This window comes from Lutjanus erythropterus, chromosome 18, assembly GCF_056507025.1.
Source record: "Lutjanus erythropterus isolate fLutEry1 chromosome 18, fLutEry1.hap2, whole genome shotgun sequence".
Lineage (NCBI taxonomy): Eukaryota > Metazoa > Chordata > Actinopteri > Lutjaniformes > Lutjanidae > Lutjanus > Lutjanus erythropterus.
Window position 1 is genome coordinate 31845074 of NC_139334.1, and position 26194 is coordinate 31871267.

The window sequence follows — 26194 nt, forward strand, 5'->3', positions numbered from 1 at the left end:
AGTGTGGGGACTATTTTCATATTCATAAATTCTTGAATGCTAAATGAAAGTAAGGTATAGAGTTGAATGTAAGCCATTTTATCAAGGTATTTGAACTTATTTTGCAAAAAACAATCAATCAATTACTTCTTGCAGCGCATTTTATATTGTTTAAAACATGACTGGAGGTGGACTTTAGAGAGTATTTCAGTCCAAATACTTAGTTAATCCTAACAATGTAGGAATTTTCTCCAAATCACGCAGACTCCCTGAGGTCCTGGTCTTGGAGTTTCAGCAGATGTTCTGCTCAACCAGCAGTGAAGGTGTTTCTGTGTGACCAGATTCCTCCTCAGATTCCAGGTTGTGATGAGGTCCACATATTAGCAAAGAAAGAAAATTATGTGTTTATGTTTTCAAAGTGTGTCGACATGAAGAAGAAGAAGTGCCTTGAGATTAAAATCTCTTTTTTTCAGGGAGACCTGGCCGAGAAATCGCACCATCACAATTAATCTCAGCGTAACCAGCGCTCTCTGCTGTTTGTCCATGGAAGACAAACAGAACTGTAAAATGAGATTTGAGTCATTATCTACTCACCCTCATGGCGATTGATGGTCGGGTTTATTTCGTTAGTCTGCAAAACACTGCTGGAGTTTCACAGGAAAACAGCACTGCAGAATCTCCCAAATAATGGAAGTGAATGGTGACCAAACATTAAAAAACAAAATAAATACAATTCATCTGACGTAATCAAAGTCTCACAAAGTCCTGACATGCCATGCCAAGCTAAGGATCTACACTGAAGATTCAGGTTAGAAACGTCGTGTAAATAACAGGTTTTTAGTCAACTTGGCATGTTGGTGCTTTAGGGGACTTGGATTACATCAGACGAGCAGCATGGAGGCATTTTATGTTTTTATTTTGTTGTTTTTTTGAAAACTTTAACTAAGAAACGATCGATGATAAAAAAAAAAAAAAAAGTTAGTTGCAGCCCTAAAAACAGTAACCCTACCAATCCTATTTAACACAACTAAATTTAAAAGATTCATCATCAGTCATAATTATCTATAATAATTTTACTTTTAATATATAAAGACTCATTCATGTTTTTAAACACAATCATGGATCTATATTCTGAAACATGACAGGAGACGAGTCAGTCACATCTCCGAGTGACTTTGAATCATCTGAGAAACTAATAAACATCCAGAATGCATCAAAACTCACATTTTAATCATTCAGAGCGTGAACAGTCTGAGAAAATATACATACAGCATTTAAATTATAGTTTACACATACATATATGACCTGGTGACAGTCATCTACAGATCACATCTGTCATGGTTTTATCAGCTTTACTTCCTGTTTATGGCCACTAAAATATCAAAAGTACAGTTGTCTTAAAAGAAGACATGATAGGATCTTAATAAAGCTGAAATGTCATTTGTTTATTATGATACAGAGAATCAGATATTAAGCTCATTACATTTCGTTTTGTTTTCATATTCAAGCAACAGAAAGAGATTTGTGGCTGTAAATATTATCACACAACTAAATGGATCACATTTATTCAGTAATACTGTAGTACTAGTAGACAGTATACTCAGTGTGTACTGTTGTTAGTAGTGCTTTGGGTTGAATTTATTGTGCGTTACGACAGCAGATCAGTGTGTGTGTGTTTGTATGTTTACATGTACGTGTGTCACATGTGTGTTGCGGAGTGTCTCGTGTCACGTCGACTTCCTCTCGCAGCTGTCAGTCATGTGTTGACCTCCTCCAGTCTCCGGACCACGGCGGACGCCACCTTCTTGTACGCCTCTGCCTAAAGAGCGAACACACACACACACACACACAGAATAAAGCAAATAAAGATACACCTCAGGGCATCAAAACAACGGCTGTCGGCAAGAACTGAGCAGAATAGAAGAGAATAGAAACCTCTGGGCTGTCAGGAGAGGAGACGACCACTGGCTTCCCTCTGTCTGACATCTCTCTGATGTTTAGATGAAGAGGAACGTCACCTGGAGGGAGACACGCAGAAAATATAACCTCAAAGGGGAAATAAATCCATTAAAATAATCAAAAACAACCAGTCAAACATCAAATTAAAGTAAGATTTTTATTTGCTGTTTTCATCTTTACTTTCCAATAATTATTTACTTAATACATTTGTTTGTTAATTATTTAATTAAATGATAATAAAGAAACTTGTTCGACTTTGTTACGAAGCAGGATGTGTGGTTTAGCGAGGTAACTTTCAGGATTAACTCTGGGTTTTCACTTCTTTCCCATCACCATGGTAACATATGAACAGCTGACGGGCTCGCCGGTCCTCCTGCTGCACCTACCTAACAACTGGACTCCCAGAGTGTCGGCGAGCTGTCGGGCACCGTCAGAGCCGAAGATGTGGGTCTGGTGGTTACAGTTGGGACACTGGAAGACGCTCATGTTCTGCACCAGACCGAGAACCTGCAGGGACACGGAACGTGACGAGTTAACCCTCCTGTAACTTCAGCTCTCATCAGATTTAATTGTTTTTCATTTGTTGGAATTTTAACCTGAGTTCACAGACAACAGGAACACAAAAACACAGATTACCGGCACTTTAACTTTCTTGAACATCTCGGCTCCTCTGCGAGCGTCCAGCAGGGCGATGTCCTGCGGTGTCGACACAATGACCGCACCTACACAACGAAAAAACACAGACACATGACATCACTTAACTTCACACTGAAAAACTCTTTCAAATTAAAACTCACTTTTAGGTCATGTCTTTTCCTGAACTGATATATTTGTTGTCATGTGTTTAAATTATTTTATCTTGTTTTATATTTTATGTTTTAGATGTTATTTACTTTTATTTGTTTTTACTGGGAAGAACTTGTTGAAAGGTGCTGTATAAATAAAGTTATAAGAATTTTTCAACCTCAGCCTTTCACTCACAACAGTGGCCATTCTGACTAGGTCATACTAACTTTGCACTCAATTCATATCAGGACGAGGAATAAATTTAACAGAAATCATGTCTTTGAGTGGATCTGACCTGCGATTGGGATGTTCTGAGTGATTGACAGCTGGACGTCTCCAGTGCCGGGAGGCATGTCGACCACCAGATAGTCCAGTGAGCCCCAGTCCACCTACAAACACACACCTCAGTCTCTTCAAATCAACTCAACTTTGTCGTCCAACCTCAGCTGGACAAGAACAAACTTGAGTTGGAGAGAAGTTCTCACCTGCCTGAGCAGTTTCTCTATCGCTGACATCACCATCAGGCCCCTCCACACGATGGGAGCCACATCCTCCACCAGGAAGCCCATCGACATGCTGAGAGAGAAGAAGAGTTTGTTTTGTTTTTTCAGTGAAATTGCAATATGATCTACTGCAATTTTCAAATCACAGGAGGTGCAATATTTGATAAAAAACAATTTTTGTTAGTGAAATTATTGTGATGCTGCAGAGACGTTGCAGGCCGACACATCAGATCCTACAATCTGAAGAAAACATCTTTGCAGGGCTGCAACTAATGACTACTTACATTATCAATTATTATTTATTCAATTATTAGAATCAATTATTAGATTAGTTGTTTTGTTTGTCCACAACTCAAAGGTTTTCAGTTTACTGTAAGAGAAGAGTAAAGAAGATATTCACATTTGAGGAGTTGAAATCAGAGAATTTGGACAATTATCTTAGAAAAAAAAAGAAGATCCAAACTGATTAACTGATTATCAAAATAGTTGACAACTAATTGATTAATCAACAAATCATTGCAGGTCTACATCTTTTGGTACAGATCAAAAAAATTAATATGTTTTACCATAAAAATGAGAATAATGATGTAAAAAGTATCATTCACAATTACAATATCTGTAAAAAATAATCACAATTTGATATGTTTTCAAGTCAGAACAGGAGCTACAATTTAATTTTGTTTTGGCTCTGAACCAGAATGTGAAGAGTTCAGACTGGACTCACCAAGGAACCCCGTAGTTGGTGAGAGGGATCATCAGATTGTCTGGTACAAAGAGAAAACAAGTCAGTTTATGGTTACAGAAGCTTCAGCACATTTTTTAGAAACCTCCAAAGAACCCCGACTGAACAAACACCACTGGACCACTACAGAAAAAACCAACGATCTCTGATCAAAGATGGATATAGAGAGAAAGATGAACGATGTCATGTCGTACTGTCAGAGAGGTCCGGGTTTCCCTTCAGGTTCATCAGTTTGGGAATCGATGGACCGTAGACGTCAGCATCCAACAGACCGACTGACTTGGTCTGAGAGAGAAAGACGGAGGGAAGATAAACGTTTAATAAGTTTAAAATTTAGAAGGAAGACCTTCTAGACTGATTTGACTGGGTTCATTTTCTAGATCCCATAATTTCACAGTAAACAGAAGGTAATTAACAAGTTAATACATTTAAATTTTCTTAGATATTACCTGGAAATTATGCCCAAATTTGGTTAAGTATGTGATAACTAGCAAGTGTAATTTTCAGGCTCATTTTCACATAATTAACCATGAAATTTGAGGATTATTCACAGTATACACTAGTCAGCTTGAAGGGCAGATGTAGTTTTAATAAATCTTCTTAAAGCTACAACAAGGAGCTCATATTCTGTTGATTTTGGAGACCCCTGTGGAGAAAAGTGGTAGTGTTTCTACAGTAATAACCACAAACTATAACATCAAAAGTAAAATTATCTAGTCAAACTCTCCTGTTGCTTCTTTTTTAAATAGTTAACTCTTCCTGCCTGCATGCTTCATCTGATTTCAAGGAGAATCCAACCCAGAGGCAGATATTACGAATAATTCTATAAAAATAAAGAATCTCCTCACTAACAGTCTCATTTGCTTATGTAGGATATATAGAGGCATCAGTATTAAATTGAGGCACTTAGTTTAAGTCATGAAAAGCCAAAGTTGCCCATCTGGTTTTAAATGAATGACAAATGAAAATGAAAAAGAAAAGAAATGTGATATGAGGGAGAAGACTCCTTACCGAATCATTGGCCATTAATCCAAGAGCCAAGTTCACTGCAGAGACAGAGAAGGAGACATCAAACACCCCTGACTGGAAACTTAAAGACAGCAGGCTTTTTGAAATATATTTTAACAATTATTTTTCAATTCGAAACCCAATTTTCTTTGTTTTTGTCTGTTTTCTGCAGACTGCTGCCAGTTAGTCAGACTTGAAAGGAATTAATTATAAAATATCCACGACAGACTCATAAAGCTTTGGAAGAATAAAGATACTGGAAGAATCCTCCATTTTTTTTTTCAGCAGGGAATTCATTCTGTACCTGCAGTGGTGGACTTGCCCACGCCACCTTTCCCTGAAGCCACGACGATGACCTGCTTGACCCCCGTGATGGGCTTCTGTTTGGGAAGACTCCTCGCCATCTGCTGCCTCTGCCTCTCCTGTAACGCCTTACTGTCCATCGACCTCTGCGAGAAACAATATGTGCTCAGATGAAACGTACTCAGTGGAAACTGAACTTCAAGATCAGAAAGATGTGACTTCAAAGTTGCTGGTTTGCATTCCAGGCCTGTTGATAAACCACGGTACAGTATGGTACAGTACTTCCATACTCACAAACTATGCATTTAAATACAAACTGCTGGTGGCTGCCTTGATATATTTATCTGGCCTCTGTCACATGACTGTGGAAACCTATGAGACATGAGATCTGAGCACTCAGCCTCACACAGTTACACACTTCTGGATCAAACTTGAGAGACAACTGTCAAAATGTGTCCACAAAAAGAAGTTTGTTTTTACCACTAAAAGTTATGAGGAGACTTAACAAAAACAAGGAGATAATTATCTGTCACCATACTATTCTTGTAAGATACTATACTATTTTTTTTTTTTTTACTTTTATAAGCATGGATATTTTATTTTATAATATAAAGTAGAATATTTGCTTCTGTAATACATGCTTTATTAATGGTACCATTATTTTGACCATTATACCCATTTATGAAATGACAAGTATCAGTACAAAGTCATTATAAAAAGTATTTGTGTTATATTTTCTAAGTGCATAAAAACTTTCATTTCATTTATTAATGCTTTATAGATCAAAAATAAGAACAACTTTGGTTCTTTGGTTAGTATTTATCCTCGTCCACCATGATAAAATTAAACCATTACTCACAATTTATAAACCCTTTATAAAGGGTTAATAGTTAGGAAGTGGTACAAATGATTTTTGTCGAGTCTTTCTATCCAAACAGAGACTGACTATATTCAATACCTGACATTACCAGCTGCTTCTAGTATCACTATTTTTCCTCCAGCTGCTGCTATTACGTTATTTTATTTATCTTATTTTAAAATAACAAAAAATATCAAACATATTAAATAATAGTTCCGTTAAATCGTATAAAATCGATAGAACAAGTTAAGTCTTAGGGCAGCACTGCCTGTAAATCAAGTCACACGAATACAACACAAGGTTCCGGTTGTATGATTAAGAATAGAATCTTTCACAATTAAATTAGTTTATGTATCAAAGCGAGGACACATGCATGTATGAAGACTGACATATAATCATGTATACAAAATACAAAATGCTGATATTTGAGGATGCCTTCTTTTATTATAATATTTTGTTTCATCGTTATCGCTTTTATTTTGAAAACTTCCGGTCTCGTTCTGGGTCTCTGTTTCAGCTTGACGTCATGGTGAACCTGTTAGCTAGCTGCACTGGAGCTTCACTGTGTTGTTCTCACAGAAACAGACAGTTATCTCACCTGGCAGCGGACAAACTGGACACAACACGCAGGTCCGGGTGTTATTTCTGTCCGTGTCCGTAAAGCTGAAGCTTTATTCAGAGATATTCTCAACAACTGAGACAGTCTGCTGTATGTGAGCTGAGCCATGTTTAGCTGTTTGGATGCTCCTCAGGTCGCCCGTCTGCTGCGCATCAAGCTTGCGCAAAGTACGCATGCGTGTTATTGGCTGCGTCTAACATTTTCTTTCTTTCGCTTTCTTTTCAGTTTCATAAAATCATTAATAAATAAAACAATCCCTGTTCTGTAAATACTATATGCAACCCAGTGATTATGTACATCGTGAACATTATTGATATTCGTATGTATTATATGCGGTCTCTGTCAAATAAACTTGTAAATAAATAAAAACAAAATGAAATATCATTGATTATCTTCCGCATACCTATTAATATATTCATTATTAATAACTTAATGAGTTTGGGATAATTGGATAATCAATAAAAATTCAAAAATTATATGGATCTTATTTTGATTATTTTACGGGGTAAATAATTAGTATTAGTAAGTTTTCGAATGGATACCCCTTTTTATTAATTTCTGCTTTAAAACATTTAGGTTTGAATTTCATAACAAAGACTAATAAAAAAGAAATAAAAATTAATTATCGTTTGACATGTCAAACTATTATTTATTTTAATTGTCTCTAATATATTTACATTTTAAATACGCGTGTTTACTTTGATCTTGTTGCTCCTTTTTCTTCTGGTGTTCTTTTTTAAAAAAATATGAGCTCATATCTTGTGTACGATTTCTTTACTTTAACTGGTGTTTCTATTTTAATCTTAGAAATATTAATTGTTTGTTTGTTTGTAGGCCTGTTGCTTAACAAAAGCTGATGGGTTAAGAAAATAAAATAAAATCCACCCAAAAGAAAAGAGACCGGAAAGGAAGGACTGCGAAAATCCTGCGCAGCCTTGAGCACCTTTGGGTGACTTTAGTTGACGTTAACGCGGAAGTGTGTTGCATGAGTTTTCTTCTGTTATTTCCTCACCGGTCATTGCACATTTCTGTGAGATTATAAGTCGATATCGTTCTGTTCGTTGAACTTTTTAGATCGGACTGCTGGTTTCTTGTGTATAAAGAGTTTTAAACGAGCAGGCAGACAGCAGAGAGGATAAACCGGATCAGTGAGCGGTGATGTCGGATAAAGTCAGTGGTCCCGTGGCTCGGGTGGTCCTGCAGCAGTGTCTGCAGGCCAGACTGCAGGTGAAACCTGCAGAGGAACAGTCAGAGGCTCAGTTTGTCCAGGTGAGAAGAACATGTCTACTACATCTACTGCATCTGAACCGCTGATAGCAATGTCTTTATCCTGACATGTACAACACTGTTCACTGTAATGATGAGACCAAGTGAAAGTGAAAGAAAACGAATAAACGAATAATAAAAAAGAGAACATAAAACATGAAAAAACGAGGGGAGTTGAAAAAATAAGCATTTATATTCCATTTTTATAGGGAGAAATTACTTTAAAGGTAAAGCAAAAAAAAAAGAGAAAATGAAATATATTAAAATAAATATTCAAGAGAAATTGTGTATAAAGAAGCAGAAGAATACAGTGTACAAACCACAAAATGTTAAGTTATAAAATCAAGACAAAGCAGAGTTCTGCACCAGCTGGAGTCAAACACTTCCAGAGTTTTTCAGCATCCTGTGGCCTTAATCAGGAAACACAGTGAGCTCATTCGATCAAGATCAGCAGGTGAACAGGGTTTCACAGCAGCTTTAAAAAAAAAAAAATCATGGATGAAAGCTCAAATTTAATTTAACTGCCTTTAACAGCAGGAAATTCATTTTTATGGAAAACTAAACGTTTAACAGGGAAGTAGCCATGGCTATATTATAATGTAAAAATACGCTAATCAAAATATTATTGCATCCATAACCCTGCAGCCAAGGATACTAATTCTCTCCCTGCTGTCTGGTTCTTTAGATGTTTGAAATTAGAAAAATATTATGGAAAAGATTGAAGGAAAAGGAAAGGTCTCATTTTTTCAGTGTTTCTTAGTTGAAAAAGCTGGACTGAACCTGTAATTTCACAAATTTGCTGTCAAACATGATGTCAAGATTTTTTTTAAGCCATCAGGCAATTATGATTGATGAATTTCCACCAATGAAAATAATTTTTGTTTTGTCATAGGTCAAAAAAAGCCAGGACTTTGAGACACCCTGTTTCTCTGAACTCACTGAAGTCTGTGTTTTTGTGTTTTCAGATTGACAGAGGAATGGTGATTTACATCTGCTTCTTTAAAGGAGCCGCAGACGACATCCTGCCTAAGATGGGTCAGTCACCTGTTTTAACCCTCATCAAAACACTGCCAGAAAAGAAGCGTTAATTGGACCCTTGACAAATTAAAAAAAAAAACTATTTACATAGATACATACGTACATAATTTTGTATCATATTTGATTTGTCAGGCATTTCTGACACGAATTAAAAGGTTAACTGACCACAATGATGATAATAATGATTGAGAAATTCACAGGTAATTATGTCATGAATCTACTATAATATAACGCTAAGGTAAAGATTTTTAGTAACTATAGGTTGTTTCAGTACAGTAAATACTCACATTGAAATATTGGTAACAATATAACTGTTATTTGTACTGTAACTTTTTTAAAAAGCAAAACTTTTCCTGCCGCTTTGTGAAGGCAGCCATGTTGGATTTTGCGCTCACAGGCCGGCTGCTGCCTGCAGTGCACTGATAATCCACCAGAGGGCAGCAGACATGTCACAGACTGATACGACAAGGTTTTCCAGGAGACAGCTGATCATACTGATGTTGTCGAGATCTCAGAAAAAGTATCAGATATAAACATCGTGTCCTCTGTCTCCTGTCCAGTGTCCACGCTGTTGAACGTGCGGCTGTGTGAGACCGACTCGGGGAAGCTGGTGTCGGTGTTGGAGCTCCCCGGCAGCGTGCTGATCGTCCCTCAGGCCACGCTGGGTGGGAAGGCCAAAGGCAGGGCCATGCAGTACCACAACAACATCGGCAAAGAGGACGGACTGCGGCTCTACAGCTCCTTCGTCTCCCTGTGTGAGAAGGAACTGATGGCAGCTGAAGTAACGGTGAAATACGGGACGTATGGAAACAGACAAGTGCTGAAGCTCGACACCAACGGACCCTACACACACCTGATGGAGTTCTGACCTGCTCGCGTCATCATGGAGGTCGATGTTGTCTATAGATTAATATCAAAATACTGTAATTTCTGAGATTAATGTATTTATAATTGCATTTTTGATAAAAAACAAATGAAAAATAAATATGTTGTTTTTGTGTTGTCTTCCACAAACATGAATAAGTAGAACCAAAGCTGCATGTGCACAAAAATATAAAAACTGGAATTTATGAAGATTTGGGGTCTTAAAGTGATAGTTTGGAGTTTTTTGAAAGTGCAGTTATATCAGGTAACTAACCATAGTTGGTCCATAGTTATAATAAACCATAGTTGGTTTATTATCTACAGTAGATAGAGGTCGACGCGCCGCTGTAGTAAGCTGTGGACAGGTTCTGATTCCAAACCATTGTTATAGAAGACAAATATTGCTCTCTCTCCAAAGCCACCAGACTCCATTGGCAAAATCAGTCATTTTACCTTGCAGAACACAGAAGTTGCTGGTCCACCAGTTACTCAGTCTGTTAGTTTGTTTGTCTTATTGTGTGACATTTGTGCTGCTTTTGGCAACTCCAAACTAACCTATAAAAACTGAGAAGTCACACAATAACCCAGACAGTTTAACAGATTGAGGCAGCACGAGACCAGCGACTCATGTTTCCTGCGAGGTAAAATTACTGATTTTCTCAAAAGAGTCTGGTGGATTTGGAGGAAGCAGTGTTTGGCTTATGAAACGGTGGCCTCCCTTTCAAAAAAGGCTGTCTGATAGCAAGGTAAAGTGTTAAAAATGTTCTAAATAAATTGTACCCTCCCTGAATGATCCCTTTAATACGTATAGTGTCACCTGTAAAGGAGGAATTTTCATCTGGTGCTGTATTTTTCTGGCTCCAATGAAGGGAAGTCTTAATGCTGCAGCATATGAGGATATTTTGTACATAAATGAACAAAGCAAGCTCCATGAAGAAATTGTTTGCAAATATTATTTATTTGATTCATTTTTTTTTTTTTTTTAGATCAAAATCACAGTAAACCTAAGTTAGTGAGGAATAATAAAGTGATCCTGTTGTTTTGTCCTCCTTCTGTGAGTCCTGATGCAGGATGTTAACTCATCCAGCCCAGCAGGAGGCGCTCAGCTCTGTTTTAGGGAGCGGAAGTGAACAGCACTCAGTAAGCTTGGGTTACAGCAGCTTTTACAACCTGCGTCAAAACGGCTCCTCTGTCAAGTGGACAGCAAGTGACAGCAAGAAACCTCCGGTTAATCACCAAACCTCCAAAATAAAAGCACAATAATCATGGAATACACTGCAAATGGGAACTTTTCCAAAACAAATACAACAGATAAATAACAAAATATGAAAGACTAATCCTAAGAATTTTATTTATTGTCAAATTTATTTGTTTATTTATTTCTGCATACAGTTTTAAAAATATGTATTTATATTTATGCATGTAAGACAGATCCTTAATAAATGTTAACAGTAAACGCACAAATGGATGTTGAAAGAAATTAAAGTGTATAATTATATATTAATACTGATTGATGTATATTTTGATAAAAGTCTTTAGATTTCCACATTTATTCTTTTATTTATTTGTTCATTATTCCTCTTTATTTTTCTACATTTATTTCCTTATTCTTTTACAGATTTCTTAATTTTAATGGCACTCCGTATGTGAACATTTACTTATACAGTCAACAATATAAACTTCTGCTAAAACCTCTAATATATTTAAAACATATTACATATATTACAAATATTGCATATTTTTGTGTTGATAGTAATATGACAAAAAGTTCAAATTAGTTTCAGTCATTATGAATAAAATGTCACCAGTTTACAAATCTGCTAACGCAATACATTTTCACTAGTTATGTAAGTGTGTATTTATTTATTTACGTATCAATTTATCAATATGTTATAACAGTTTTTTTTCCCCATCAAGAAGTTAGACGCGCAATTTAAACCTTTATTTTGAAAATCCACATACCGGAACGCACAGGGTTGCTGCTGCTAGCTTAAATTTGGACACTACTAAACGCAACATTTAGCCACAAGTTTGACTTGAAATTTAACACCTTGTAGAAATTATATGTACATGTAGATGAAGTTGAATAATTTAAGTTATTTGTTTGAACAGTTCAGTGGAAAATTAATGTAGTGAAAGTTGAGTTTTTGTTGAAAGTTGCTGACGGTGTAACGAGGATTTGTGTTTACCGGACCGAGGATGTTCTAAGGTGGGAAACGGTTTTGGGAAACTTTTGCTTCTTTTTTGCGATAAACATATTGTATGGAAATGACTGGTAATTTTGTGGTGTCATATTTATGGCGATTGTCTATATACATGTATTTATACAGACATAGAGACTTAATAATTTGAGTCATTTTTTTATTATTATAAGTAAATCTAGCTAGCCGATAATTTTTTCAACTAATCGATGGATGATTTGTCTATTAAGTTAAATTGTCATTAATAATGACTAACTGACTATCATTTTACTCCAAGTGACATCTTAAAATTGTTTAATTTGACAAAATTACTGTCCAAAATCTAGATGTATTCAATATGAAATGGAGTAAAATGTAGAATTATTTGCTTATTATTATGTAAAAAAGTAGAATTATTTGCTTATTAGCAGCAACAAGAAGACGTTCAGCATTCTTATTAAATAATAAACAACTATTTAATTGAAATTTGTTTAAGCTGTCAACAATTACAAGTTCATCACGTGATAGGATAACTTAAAGAGGTGTGAAAATCATTCAAATTCCCTGGAGTTTTCAATATGAAATGGAGGAAAGTAATCAAATATTTGACTGTGTGCTTATTAGCTGCAAGTTTAGCATTCTTTCTTAATAAATGTCAAACACTAAAATTGGTATCAACTATTTTTATAAACTGTTAATCAATAAATGGGCTAATTTTTAAGTATTAGATTTATTTCCGGCTGTATATGAAGAGTTTAAGCTCTTGGTATCACCCGTCTGTCTTTATCTCTCTCCTCTTCCCTTACAGATGCCTTCTTTTGACTTCCTGGATAAGGTGGAGCTTTTTGTGCGGGCAGGAAGGTATCCTGTAGATGCATCAAAGAGTTCAAAGAAAGTAACCAGAGCTGCCAGCAAGCACTTTCTATATAAAGGTATTTTAGAACCACACAGGCAGGCAGCTGACACAGAGATGCTTCTTATACATTAGAAAAATACATTTCTTTCAGTGCAGAACAGTTAAAGCCTGGACCGTCAACATCCAGTCCAGTTTCCCCCAACTGTCCTCACTGTAAACAATTTTCCTCCAGGAGAAAGTACCTTAGTAGTAGCTGTACTAGTGGTAGTGAGGTAGAAATTTCAGAGACAGATATGTAGGTGTTAGGTGTTAGTTTGAGTAAAAAAAAAGTGGGTTAAAAAAAAAAAAATCTGGATAATTAGACCTTTGCAAATTCTCAGTTGGTTGAAAAAAATACCTTCAGATATTTTTTGTTTGAGTAAAATAGTTTTCTATGTCCTGTTTTAATTTGTTTAAAGAGTAACACCAAGCCAGTCTGCATCGAACATTTTCTCCATGACAAAATATATTCCTGTCTGTGCTGTGTTTCACATAAGATCAGCTGGGAGTGGTCAAAAGAAAAAGAACTCACCCGCCACACAGGATTAAAAGAAATTTAGTTTTTTTAGTTTCTCTGTAACTGACTGCAGTTCTGCCCTCTGTCCTCCAGATGGCTGCCTGTGGCGTTCTTATCGAGGCCGCCTCCTCCGCGTCGTCAGGAGCAACGAGGAAATGAGGGAAATCCTGACCCGTTACCATGACAACAACAACCACGCTGGTCGTGTTCGGGCAGTGAAGGAAATAATGGTGAGTTGAGTTGTTATTATTGCATCAACTGAATAGTTAAGAAAAGGTGGTGAGGGTGGTGTCAGAAACAGATCTTCATCCTCTTCCTCCTGCAGTTGATGTATTACTGGGTGGGAGTGACAGAGGCCGTGAAGAGCTGGATCAAATCGTGTGCCGTTTGTCAGAGCCGGACTCCGGCCGAACCGCCTGACCGGCCCGTCCAGTTCTGCCTGGCCTACGGCTGCGACGCCTCCAGCTACGTTTACCCTGAACTCAGCTTCCACAGGTCGGACATCACATTGACACTGACAAGTTGTTTGATGAGTTAAAAAATTAAAAAGTGTTAATCAAAAGGGTTTATGGTTACTGGCTGTTAGTCTGGTCAGCATGTGCTGTTTTTAAATATGCAATCAAATGTTGGTAGATGAACGCTGCATACTGGTCATTGTGCAAATGACAGCAGCTCTCTTAAAGCTACATAAGTCACAAGGTTTTAATGGAAGGTACAGCTGAGTATCACCTGCATAACACTGATAGGAAATATATTTTCTAAAAGTAGAACTCAAAGGGAGTATATTTTCTGAAAATTAAATAGGACCTAGGATGGAGCTTTGCGGGACTCCACAGGCAGACTTTTCTTTCCCTTTGTCTCAGGTTCAGATCAGGTTTGAAAACAAACCTCGTCTCCCTGTGATCTGCAGGTTTCCGAAGCAGACGGAGCAACGGCAAAGGTGGCTGGCGGTGGCTCAGAGGGACGAAGGCTCGCTACGCACAAACTCCTGCCTCTGCTCAAATCACTTTGACCCGTCCTGCTTCAGTCTGAATGAGGACGGCCAGATGACGCTGTCACCAGACGCCATACCCACCATCATTTCTGTGGCTGCGCAGGAGGACGAGGTGACACAAAGCAGACCGCACACGTACCGGACAAAAACGATGGTCACTGCACTGTGTGCTATTTATATTAACCTGCATCTTTTTACAGTCAGAGAGAATCAGGAATATGATCACACTACTGTAGTGAAACACAAAAATAAATATGTGACTGCATACTCTTAGAAATACAAGTACTGACTATAACCATAAGGGGTTCTTTGACTGTCTGTATAGGAAAACCCTTTTGGTTCCTGGTAGAACTTCTGATAACAGTTCCACTGAGAACCCTGTTAGACAGTTCTAGCTAGAGCACAACATAAAGGCTTGTTCTGAAAGGTTTTTCCCAGAACCCCCTTCAGAGAACCCTTCAATGGTGTAAATGGTTCTATCCAGAACCTTTCTACGCTCTAAGGGTGCTAACAAGAACCCAACCAGGGAGTTCTACTGCTAACCCTTCTTCATATTCCAAGGTTTTATCTAGACAAATTTAGGGGGATCCACGGAAAACCTCTTTATTTTATGGTGCAAAGAACCCTTGTCAAAATAGTTCTTTAAAGGGGACCTATTATACTCATTTTCAGGCCTTTGTATTTGATTCTGGACTCCTATAGAGCAGCTACACACATTCGCCCGCACAGAAAGCTTTGTGGATCTTCAAGACGCTGTGCCTCTCGCTGCATCTCTTCCTTGTATTTTCTGCATCCCGCGAAAACGGTCTGTGTAATTTACTCCACCCCCCGGCCCTCCTCCATGTACACCTCCCGCCAAGCCCACTCCGTGTGATTGGTCTCCCGAGGACTTCCGAAGGGCTGGCGAGCGCTGCAGAGCCTGGCTACCGGCTAATTCAGCTTCGTATTGGCCCATCTTGACAAAACAGTCCTTTGTGACCTCCTGGGCTCCTTAAAATCAGTCTGTCCTCTGTCTATGCAGAAATTTTTTGTTTTTCTGCTTTGTCTTGTTACTTTTGTGCCTAATCTGATGAATAAAATTAAAATAATCTATAATTTAAGGCATCATCATGGTCCGTTAAGTGGTTAAGTAAATTTGGGTTCTGCTCTGCTCATTTTGTGAACTCACCTGCATTTCTTATGCAGACTTTTACAGAGTGTGTACCTGAGTTAGCCGGTGTGACCTGATCAGGTGATCCTCCTCTGTTTTCAGGCTCCTGTTCCTTCAGGTGACGACTTGCTTCATTCAAACACCCTGGAAAACTTCCTCACCGTGGCTGCTGCTGCAGAAAACGCAGACCCCTCTGTACAGATCTTTGATCGCTCTGAAACACCCGTGGAGCTGCAGGAGCACCGGTACTGCCTCCCAGCTCCAGATCCAAACTCCAACGCTGTCCAGATAGTGAAGAAGTACCCGAAGAGGAAGACCGTCATCGAGCCGAGCTTCGCCGTTTACAACCAGATCACCAGGTGAACATGTGATCATCTGACCACTTCAGGTCCCATTTTGTTTTTTTATTTGGTTGAGCATGTGTAGACATGTTTTTACTCTGCAGGTATCTGAGCCACAGGGTCTTACCAATGCAAAGCAAGAAAAGCAGAGGGGCTTTAAAGAGGATGGCCAAGCGCTTTAGCCTCATAGGTGAGTGATAAAACACAGCATCACTCACTTTATTTACCTTCTTTAATCCTCAATGGACCAGATTATAATGTCTAATTAAACTGAAATGCCTTTAGAAACGTCTCTCTTGTGTTTCAGATGACGTTCTGATGTACACGCGAGTCTCTCCTCCTCTCAGAGTGCCGCGCAGCAGAGAGGAGGTTTGTCTGATCTGCCTACAGTCTGTTATCGAATGAGTCCTGTAAATCTTCAAGTTTGGTTTGACAAAATGCAGAAAAAGAGCAGGAACTTTCTGGAAATTGAACAAATGACCCCTCAAACAAAAAATACCTTTGAGTCAGAGCTTTTGGTGAAGGCAAACTGAACAGTCACATCCATTTGAGGGCAGTTGTTTGAGGTGTAAAATAAAAACTTGCTTCAAGCAGGACGTGGCAGAGTGAAGGACGATCCACACAAAAACAGACATATTTTATAGTTAAAATATGTATTGTTCTTGGTGTGGACGGTCTCCAGAGCTCAAGTCAAATTTTGGGAAATCTCAGGTTTTAAGATCAGGCACTGACAAATAGGATGCCCATGTTTTTTTTTGCATTTTTATAAACTTTGCTGTCCAGCTTTGGCCCGTGTCACCACCACAAACTGTATAAAACCTGGATGTAGTCTCTGTGGCATCATTTATAGGTTTCTCAAGAATGTTTGTGAACCTCAGTGTGGTGGCTCCAGCCGTCACTATCTTACAGACAGAGAGAACACAAAAACACGAGGAAATACATTGCAGCACATCTGAGGCCATGATAAAAATTGACAGAAACCATCTTTGGGAAAAATTAATTTGACTTTGATCCAAATGTTTTGGCTTCACTTTTGGGGAGCTGTAAAAAAAATAACACCTGGCTCAGGAAAATCCTTTGTCCCGTAACAACTGAACCCTTTGATTCCAGGTAAACTTGATCCTGGAGAAGTTCCATGACCACCAGGGTCACTATGGTCAGGGAGTCTGCCAGAGAGAGATCTCAAAGCACTTCTACTGGGCCACCATGACCCGAGACCTGGCCCGCTGGATCTCCAACTGTGACACCTGCCTCAAGAGAACCAAGAGGAAGTGGCTCCGCTGCAGCGTCCACAACTGCACCAACTGCTGCGGGCCGGTGGAGAGAGGCCTGGGACTCACCTTCCACAAGTATGAGACCATTTCTACATGTCTGCGAGTCGTCCTGTGAGATGAGCTGATTCTGTTGTTCCATAGATAACTAGCTGACGCTTTCTTAACACAGAATCAGTTGGATTATTTAGTGATTAAATAATGACCTCTGAGTCAGAAACACTTGGGTTAAACATGGGGGGCAAAAATGTCAGCTTCTGTTATGTTAGATGGTGTGAAGTGTTCACCCGTCCCGACTGCTAGGTTTCCTCTTCAAAACACGGCCCTGCTGACTCAGTGGTTGAAGGCTATCGGCCGTCCTAACTGGCATCCTCGGCTCGGCTCGTCCGTGTGTTCAACTCACTTCACTGAGGACTGCTTCGACCGCAGCGGGGAGAAGGTCACCCTCCATCCAGACGCCATGCCCACACTCTTACTCAACAGCGACTCAGCGGTACGACTCAGGAGTTACTTTCTGTGCATCAGATCCTTGAATAACGAATCAGTAAACTAACAGTTGCAGTAATACTGAGTCAATACACTGTCTGTACAGGTCTGTAAAGCTTGACTTGTGTCTTTCTTCCACAGATTTCACCCAGAGATCTGACCCAACCTCTGGGGGAGGAGGTATGTTCTGATTATTGTGAGTTTGACAAAATACTGCAAGTCAAATCCAGTCAAATCAAATTAACTTGACATACTGTATGCGTTTTAATTACTAGTTTCTGTGTGAACAGGCCTATTTTGCAAAGTACAATGCTGTGGAGCTCTACCTGAGCAGACGCACCTATCCTCCTAGACTGAGCTACGTAGAGAAGAACACCTTCAGGAGGTTCTGCAAGAAGTTCGCCATTAAAGGTTTCTGCAAACCAGAACCCTGAAACTAAATTTTAATAAATTACCATAACAGGTTATCATCAGGTTCCTGCAGAAGCTCTTTTGTACCAAAGTAGAGCTGTGTCAGAAAGGACGCCTGCATGCACTGATGTCTTCATTGATGATGTGAAAGGATATTTGTCATCTTGTTATGTCTGACATCAACCTATGAACCTTACAGACATATGAAGACAAAAAATACAGAATCCGACCCCTTTTTACTTTTGATGTTTTTTTGAAGGTTGATGTCTTGGATTTTAGTCGTTAATTTCCTTTTTCTTTTGGGGACAGTGCCCCAATGAACCCTTTGATCAAGGGCTTTCAGAAGAATTACCAGTATAGAAAATAAGAAAGAACTAAACTTTGCTCATTTTTAGTTGTTGTCTTTTTTTATTGTCTTGTCAGGTCTGCATTTCAGCACCATGAAACAAAAAGCCACTGCAGTCACCAAGAACAATTACAAAAGTTTACTTTGCTAAATTTGTAAAACAGCATTCAGACTGGAATCTTGCCTGATATTGCAGTCTGTTCTGTGCATGTTCTGTTATTATGGTGTGTATTGTAACTCACTGTGATGTGTTTTAACCAACCTGTGAAGTCAAAGACAAACTTCAACCAAAAAAGGAAGGAAACCAGTGCTCTGAATAGATCACTGTCATTATATAATGACTCTGTGTCAATAAAGTTTGGAGAAGAGTTTTTTGAGAGATGCCTTCATTCAGACAAATTAGTGTGTTTGCATCAAAAAAAATGGCAGAGCAAAACTGTAATGTAAAAACTTAATGCAAAGAAAGCGGCTCCTCTTATCATTGCAGTTAATCGAACTGTACGTCGCCATGGTAACATGGCTTGACGTCTACTTCCTTGTTTCCCAGATGGTGAGCTCCACATGGTGAGGGGAGATCGGGTGCGTTTGGTTCTGAGGAACAGACAGCAAGTTGAAGCCGCTCTCGTGGATTATCACAACGAGCTGAACCACCTCGATGTCAACAAGTGTCTCAGGCTGCTCAACGAAAGGTGAGACAGGAGCTTCTCTGTCAAGATTAGATGAAACTTTATTGATCCTGCAAAGACACAGAAGGCTAATACACCCAATCAGATTTATCACTTTAGAAAAACTGATTTTTACATCTACTATGATTATTAGTATTGTTGTAATTTACAGTAAAGTAAGAGTCTTTTGGTTTTGGACATTTGAAGACATCACTTTGGGCTTAATTGTGAAAAACAATCGGCAGATTGATTGATAATGAAGATATTTGTTAGTTGCAGCCCTGATCTTGATTATATTTAACAGAGATGATGCAAATGTTCAGTATCATAATGTTGTATGATGTTAATAACCAGCTGATGATCTCTGACAGGTATTTCTGGAAAACCATGAAAGCCGACGTGACTCAGTGGATCAACAGCTGCTCACAGTGCAGCAGGAAGAAGAGAAAAAAAACAGAACCAGGAGGATCAGAGTCACTCGTGGAGAGGCTGAGATCTCCACGGATACATGATGTTTTAGACAGGTGTGTGAGAGTCTGTCACAGGACTGAAATGTTTTCTTGTCAAAGGTAAACCACCAGAAGCAGTAATAGTAGTTGGAGTATTAATACCAGCAGCAGCTGATTATCGTTAAAATCTAATCAGCACTGTCAATCTGTAAAATTAGTGAGGAGGTCATTTAGTTTGAGTTTCTTATTTTCTCTGTGCAGTGAGAAGAATGATGATAATTGTGGTGATGATGAGGAGGATGATGGTGGGAGTGTTGGTGATGAAGAGAGGCAGCCAGCAACGAATCCACAGGTCAGAGTGGTACGTTTGTTAGTTTCAGCTCCCAGGACCACACGCTTGATCTTTTTGTTGAACCAGAAACAGACTCTGTATCGCTCCATTCAGAGCAACATCGACAAAAACAATAATTTTAGAGGAGCCCCAGTAGCACAGTTCATGTTCCCATGTACTGGCGCCATCAGACTCCCGCCTGCGGCCCTTTGCTGTGTGTTACCCCCTCTCTCTCCACGCCTCTTTCCCTTCTACTCTTCAGCTTCAGCTCCACCTCACCTGATTCAAATCAACAGGTTGTTATCAGGCTTCTGTAGAAGTTTGATGATGAGCTCATCATTTGAATCAGGTGTGTTGGAGCAGGGAAACATCTGAAACATGCAGGTCAGTGAGCTCTGAGGACCAGGGGGCTCATTTATAAAACTGTACGTAGGATTCACCTTAAAAGATGACGTACGGATGAAACACAGGAAGTGCTTACGCAGAAAAATATTCAGATTTATAAAACAAGGCGTAGACAAGTCCTACGCCGGTTTTCCTTTATAAATCACAATCAACGGAAAATGTGGCGCACCTTTTGCGGATGTCATGTAACGCCCATAATTGCCTATAAATGGTCAATGGAACGCCCCAAATTAATATTCATTAAGACTGACTGCAGGAGGACAATCGTGGCGAACGCTGCAGGAAAGGCTTAAAAAGGATCAGAGTGGCAGCGTGTGGCGGACGCTAAGAAAACTGCTGCCTCACACATACAACACTCACAGAGACCAATTACCACGGGGTGATTCGGTAGCCTGCGTGATGGATAATGTGTATTCTCTCGTTGAGTTGAGAGTAAACCGAATGCACCAACACGTTTATGTACAAAAATAATCAGGGCTTTTCCCCCACATAAACAGTGTCTGTTTCTTTTATTTGCTGTGTTGCAGCAGGTCAAAGGTGCTGCAGCTGTGCGCCCTGCGCCTCCACTGCGCCTCGGCTGTGTGTCTTTACCGTCCAACAGCGGCCGCGTCCTTATAGAAACAATTGACTCCACACATTTAAACACAGAGATAAAGCAAACTGAAAAACATTTAAAAAAAACAAAAAAAAAACCCAACACTATATATCTGCTCAACTGGAACACTGAAAATGACATTGGTACCAAATGAACATTGTTTTCCCGTGCCTGAAAAACTTTGCGGGAGATCTACGGATGGTCGAAAGTACGTGTAGGAATGCGCACCCCTAGTATAGTATTATAGTATAGTATTTTTCTATAAACCCCAACGTTGGCAGTGAAAAATGCGTACGCACATTTCAACCCCGTTTCCACAATCTTTTTGTGTGCAGCAACCTTTATAAATGAGCCCCCGAACTGGAAAATGCTGAAATACAAGCAAAAAGCCCCCCAAAATATTCTTAAAAAGTAGTAAAACAAACAGTTTTAGCTCTCTGGTCTGCCTGTTAGTTTGATTATATTATTGTGTGACTTTACAAAACTTTTTCACACCTGTAGATCGACAGGTGTTTAGGAGAAGAGCTTTGGTCAACGATACAAAAGAAATATTATATTACGCCTCATCACTCACTCTCTGTTTCTCTCCTAGGAGAACACTTTGTCCCCTCAGCCTGTAAATCCCATCATCCCTCAGCCCAGAATCCCCATCCTCCTTCATCTAAGAACTCCCATCAATCTCAAGCCCAGAACTCCCATAATCCTCCAGCCACGGACTCCTAACACCTCTTTTGTCACCAGAGTCTGGTCTCTCAAAAGAGCTACACCTTCTCAGTCTAAAGTCCAGAAAGAGACAATCAGCTCAGACGTCCAACCTGAGGACCAGAGCGGCGTCCAGGTTCAGGTGAAACCTCAGACAGAGGAGCAGACAGAAACAGGAGGCTCTGAGGGCAGCGCCAGAACGCATCACTGTGTCAAAGTCCAGAAACAGTCGCATCCTCCCTCTGAGCTCCCAGAAAAACCCAAACCTCTGCAAGCCACGAGCACGAAAATCCAACCTGCAAGTCAAAGTCGAGGGCTGAACACTCAGGCCCAGACAGACACACAAATCCGGAGCTATGGCAGTGTCCAGCGCCCGGTGAAGAGGAAGACAGACCAGGAGGCAGGATCTCCAGCTAAGAGAAGCTCCAGCTGTGGCCTGGATCCTGTCGTGGCCCCGAGTACCAAACCCTGGCCGGTCTTCACCATCGCTGGATCTGCCGCGATGCAGACAGCTGGACCTCGTCCTGAGGCGGACAGGTACAGAACAGAGACCTTAACTGTCTGTCTTTACAACAGTATTGTGTCTGTATAGTATCAGTAGTTCTTGTAGTGTTTCTGTGTGCGTGTGTGTGTGTGTGTGTGTGTGTGTGTGTGTGTGTGTGTGTGTGTGTGTGTGTGTGTGTGTGTGCACGAGCAGCCTTGCTCCCTCTCGGAGGTCCAGGAATCTTCAGGCCCGAACGATCATCCAGCAGTGCAGTAACGCCAAGGTGAAGACCAAACCAGCCGTGGACGGGGCCGACGCTCAGTGGGCGGAGGTGTGTGTGTTTGTCTGTTCATTGATCTTAAACACAACTAAAAGATGCTTCTGGGCTCTGAAACTTGTTGTTGTTGTTGTCTGTCTGTTAGTACAAATATTTCAACACCTCCTGGATGGATTTCCATGAAACTTTGTCAACACATTAATGATCCACAGAGGATAAACTGCAATAACTTTAAATTAAGAAGTGACCCCAGAGTAGGTACATCAACAGTGCCAGACAGAGAGAAGAGGACATTACAGTGGTGTTAAGATCTTATTAGGAATCTCATGTGTAAATGAGATACTGAAACCACTGATACTGCAGCCTGAATAAGTATTTGTGAACAAACTTAGAACTTTAAAATGCATTTTTCCATTAAGATCATCTGTGGCTCTGTTTCATATGAAGAGTGCTGTGGTTTTGATTGTTTTGACCGTGTAGAGGAAGCGGGGTGTGGAGGAACAGTGATCACGTGTCACCTGCTCTCACAGTGACATGACGTCTCTGTGGATCGGGAGATTTGTTGCTCTGTACTCTGCTGTCCAACACGTTTTGAAAAAAATGATTTGCAGCAGTGTTTCTCATCTGTATCACACGCGCAAGCGTTATGAAAGTTTTATGGTGCGCCACGGTGTAACGTCAGGTCTTTCACTGTCTGTTATTTTGAGGAAATGAAGAGGTGAGATGGGGGGGTGCTTGTTTTGTGAGAGTGAGGCAGCAGGCGTCCAGCAAGAGTGGTGCAGACAGAGACAGGGAGAGAGAAAACGTTGGAAAATTAGAGCTGTAGTTCTTTGATACCAAAAATGAAAGATATTCATGTCCCAATGAGATGTATTGATACACTAGTGCTGAATCATGTTCAGCTTTTTACTGATACAGGCCGTCTGAACCAATGCACTCGTATCGTACACATTAAAGTCTGCTGCGTTGGATGCATGAGTGTATCACTGGTGATGTAGCTTATGATGGTTCTGTCACAATAAGTTCACATGATGAAGCCAACAGTTAATGTGTCTTGATGATGTTCGTATCTGTGTTATAAGCTCTAATTGTCATTCCCATGGTTATCTTTTGATGTATTTTTATACTGGAACACAGTTTTAAGATGCACATCTTCAGTTAGTGGTGTAATAAGGTGTGCAGGATGTAGATGTAGCAACAGTGTCTCTACTTTAAACACACAGAGTTGATCTTCACTGTGTCTCTCTGTCCTCAGATCCAGGAGGGACTGGTTGTCTATGTGTGCTTCTTCCACGGAGCCACTGAGGACGTCACTTATGAGATGGGTAAGATGTCTTTTCACTCTGCAGGCTTCACTGTGGCCAAGTATTCCTCAGAAAACATGTTATCCTCATTAATACTTTCATTGCCAGGCACATACCTGCATGCAAACTAATATTTAGAAGTAATTTAGAAAAGGAAAATTAGTTCTCTTTTTCTGCTAAACAAGAACTTTCCTTTCACTCCTTTCACTATCAGAAAAAAAGTTAAATTTGGTATAAAGCAGGTTGTTTCTAAGCTTTGATTTCACTCTAAATTCAGCCTCTGTGATTTCCTGCACAGCCAGCAGTCTGATGACCACCAAACTCTTCAGAAAAGACTCCGGGCACTCTGTTTCAGTTCTCGACCTTCCTGGTAGCATTTTATTGATCCCCCAGGACTCCCTGATCGGGGAGCCGGCGGCCAACAGACGGGTGCAGTACAAAGGGGGGTGTGAGCTGTGGTGGGGCGCTCAGCTCTTCTCCAACCTGGTGTCCGCCTGCACGGAGCTCATGTCCGGCTCAGTGAAGTGCACGAAGGCGGGCGCCAAGGTGGAGCAGGGAGTCTACGGACAGAAACAAGAGATCGTCCTGAACTCTGCGGAGCCGCTGACTCTCCTGCTGGAGTTCTGAGACACACCTATACTTTACATCATTTTTTGTCTGTTTACATCTTTAACAACATTTTTCATCTTGGCACATTGTTTCTTGTCCTGTGTTTTTGCATCTTGTTACATCTTTAATGTTGTTTTTCATCTTGTATGTCTTTTACATGTCATTTGTTACTTGTTACATCTCTTATGTCATTTTTCATGTGTCTTTTTCATCTTTTACATTGTTTTTCATCTTGTTGCATTGTTTTTCTTGCCTTATGTCTTTTGTATCTTGTTATATATCATAAAAATGTTGAATATTGGCTCCTGTAATCAGGATCCAGGCCAATAATTATCAGCCCCTGCTCAAATGGCTCCTGGTCCTCGAGGAAAGTTCCTGCATTTTAAACATCAGAGTAGCACTTTTTGTTCTTGTACACAGTTTTCTACTTTGTAAAGAACCTCAAGACCAGAGAAGCTCTGTCAGTGTTTGTAGCCGTTCCAGCAGATTTTTGATTTTCTCATGAAAGTCTGTATTTTATAAAAACAGAATTATGTTAACAGCACTTTGTATTTTCATCATTGTCTCCAAAGTTCTGTGAAGGTGGCATGTGTACCTTTTGTTTATATTGTTCATATTGTTTATACTGTACAGTTCAGATCTCAGATATTAAATAACTATTTCTTGTTTAAAAAATGTGTACATTGCATTCTTTGAGTTACATTACAGAAATCTTTCTGTCTGAAGGACTTTACAGTCAAGTGATGTCGTAGACAGGGAAACAAAGTTAAAGGAATAGTTCACCCAGAAATGAAAGTTCAGTCATTATCTACTCACCCTCATGTTGAGTGAAGGTCAGGTTTAGTTTTTTAGTCCACAAAACTCTGCTGGAGTTTCACAGGAAAACATTATTGCAGAATCTCTTTAAGAAATAAATGATGAAAATCATTTTTATTAGCAGAGATGGTTTGGTATAAATTATTAAAACCCAAGTTGATAATATAAATAGAAACAAAGTCACAATGAAAAAAAAGACACAAAAAGGACCAAATTAAAGAATAACTTGTTTTCTTTTAATTCACAATCATTGCATTTATTAATAATACACAATAATTTGAGATTCCATCTCATTCAGCGGACAGTTATCCTTGATGTTGACAGTTTCTGACCTTTGGGTCTTTACAAATCTAAGAACTGTTCAAAAAAATACAACTATCCCAAAAACTAATCACCATTTCTCCAGCAAATCTCCTTTTTGCCTGCTGCTACATTCCAACATTTTTAAAGCTGCTGCTTATTTTATTCTTGTGTTTGTAACAACAGTCAGACATGTTTCATTAAAAACAAAAAATCAGGAAAAACAAAGCAAAAAGAAAAAGATGCTCTCAAGTTTGGGTCCATTTACTGAGCAACAGAACTGTGTGGTGCGTTCAATGACAGTCTGTGATTTTCAACAACACATTAGGGGCCAGTGTAGGTTAAAAAAAAATTACAGTGAAGAGAGAAGGAGGTAAAAAGTCGAATTTCTCTGATTCCAGCCTCTTAACTGTGAATATTTTCTGGTTTCTTTGCTCCTCTCTGACAGTAAACTGAATATCTTTGACGTGTGGACAAAACAAGACATTTGAACGCGTCATCTTGGACTTCAGGAAACACTGATCAACATTTTTCACCATTTTCTGACATAAACCAAGAAACTAATCTAGAAAATAATTGACAAATTAATTAATAATAAAAATGAACATTAGTTGTATCCTTAGAATAGTTGAAAATTACAATTTTCTCTGTATTTTTAAAATTTCATTCATTTTCTAACCTACAATGACCCTGACACACCGCCAGAATGACTCAACTACTGAAAAAGAAACATAATTCTA

The 26194-nt window shown here is 39.4% G+C and overlaps 3 protein-coding genes across 4 annotated transcripts; 2 read left to right on the top strand and 1 right to left on the bottom strand.

The window, feature by feature from the left end:
- Window positions 1-1192: 1192 nt before the first annotated feature.
- Window positions 1193-6990, bottom strand: nubpl (nucleotide binding protein-like). The gene is made up of 11 exons (XM_084742316.1): window positions 6738-6990; window positions 5282-5426; window positions 4981-5015; window positions 4164-4254; window positions 3952-3991; window positions 3210-3300; window positions 3020-3113; window positions 2575-2660; window positions 2325-2445; window positions 1915-1997; window positions 1193-1798 (listed from the first exon to the last, which is right to left on the bottom strand). The coding sequence occupies exons 1-11, from the start codon at window positions 6864-6866 to the stop codon at window positions 1736-1738; spliced, it is 978 nt and encodes a 325-aa protein (XP_084598442.1). The 5' UTR covers window positions 6867-6990; the 3' UTR covers window positions 1193-1735.
- Window positions 6991-7674: 684 nt separating this feature from the next.
- dtd2 (D-aminoacyl-tRNA deacylase 2) lies at window positions 7675-10047 on the top strand. Its single transcript, XM_084742611.1, has 3 exons — window positions 7675-8027; window positions 8990-9059; window positions 9623-10047. Exons 1-3 carry the CDS (start codon window positions 7917-7919, stop codon window positions 9928-9930), a joined length of 489 nt encoding a protein of 162 aa, XP_084598737.1. The 5' UTR covers window positions 7675-7916; the 3' UTR covers window positions 9931-10047.
- Window positions 10048-11899: 1852 nt separating this feature from the next.
- Window positions 11900-24937, top strand: LOC146311310 (uncharacterized). Of its 2 annotated transcripts, none has more exons than XM_084742846.1 (19): window positions 11900-12135; window positions 12915-13038; window positions 13612-13748; window positions 13844-14013; window positions 14429-14624; window positions 15765-16021; window positions 16108-16193; window positions 16311-16372; window positions 17114-17352; window positions 17578-17767; window positions 17902-17940; window positions 18051-18171; window positions 19065-19206; window positions 19554-19706; window positions 19893-19992; window positions 21555-22201; window positions 22362-22479; window positions 23681-23750; window positions 24028-24937. In XM_084742846.1, exons 2-19 carry the CDS (start codon window positions 12915-12917, stop codon window positions 24354-24356), a joined length of 3180 nt encoding a protein of 1059 aa, XP_084598972.1. In that variant the 5' UTR covers window positions 11900-12135; the 3' UTR covers window positions 24357-24937. The 2 variants fall into 2 exon arrangements, with proteins under 2 accessions (XP_084598972.1, XP_084598973.1); XM_084742847.1 differs by having other exon boundaries at window positions 19893-19983.
- The last annotated feature ends 1257 nt before the right edge of the window (window positions 24938-26194 follow it).

What these genes read in the sequence shown, in the direction of transcription:
- nubpl (XM_084742316.1), bottom strand. Translation starts at nt 6,866, where the DNA reads ATGGCTCAGCTCACATACAGCAGACTGTCTCAGTTGTTGAGAATATCT. An exon ending in AAACCCGGACCTCTCTGACA is followed by an intron (nt 3,992 to 4,163) that starts GTACGACATGAC and finishes TCTTTGTACCAG; the next exon opens with ACAATCTGATGATCCCTCTC. An exon ending in ACCAACTACGGGGTTCCTTG is followed by an intron (nt 3,301 to 3,951) that starts GTGAGTCCAGTC and finishes CTTCTCTCTCAG; the next exon opens with CATGTCGATGGGCTTCCTGG.
- dtd2 (XM_084742611.1), top strand. Translation starts at nt 7,917, where the DNA reads ATGTCGGATAAAGTCAGTGGTCCCGTGGCTCGGGTGGTCCTGCAGCAG. An exon ending in CAGAGGCTCAGTTTGTCCAG is followed by an intron (nt 8,028 to 8,989) that starts GTGAGAAGAACA and finishes TTGTGTTTTCAG; the next exon opens with ATTGACAGAGGAATGGTGAT. An exon ending in CGACATCCTGCCTAAGATGG is followed by an intron (nt 9,060 to 9,622) that starts GTCAGTCACCTG and finishes TCTCCTGTCCAG; the next exon opens with TGTCCACGCTGTTGAACGTG.
- LOC146311310 (XM_084742846.1), top strand. Translation starts at nt 12,915, where the DNA reads ATGCCTTCTTTTGACTTCCTGGATAAGGTGGAGCTTTTTGTGCGGGCA. An exon ending in CCCAACCTCTGGGGGAGGAG is followed by an intron (nt 17,941 to 18,050) that starts GTATGTTCTGAT and finishes CTGTGTGAACAG; the next exon opens with GCCTATTTTGCAAAGTACAA. An exon ending in CCTCGTCCTGAGGCGGACAG is followed by an intron (nt 22,202 to 22,361) that starts GTACAGAACAGA and finishes GTGCACGAGCAG; the next exon opens with CCTTGCTCCCTCTCGGAGGT.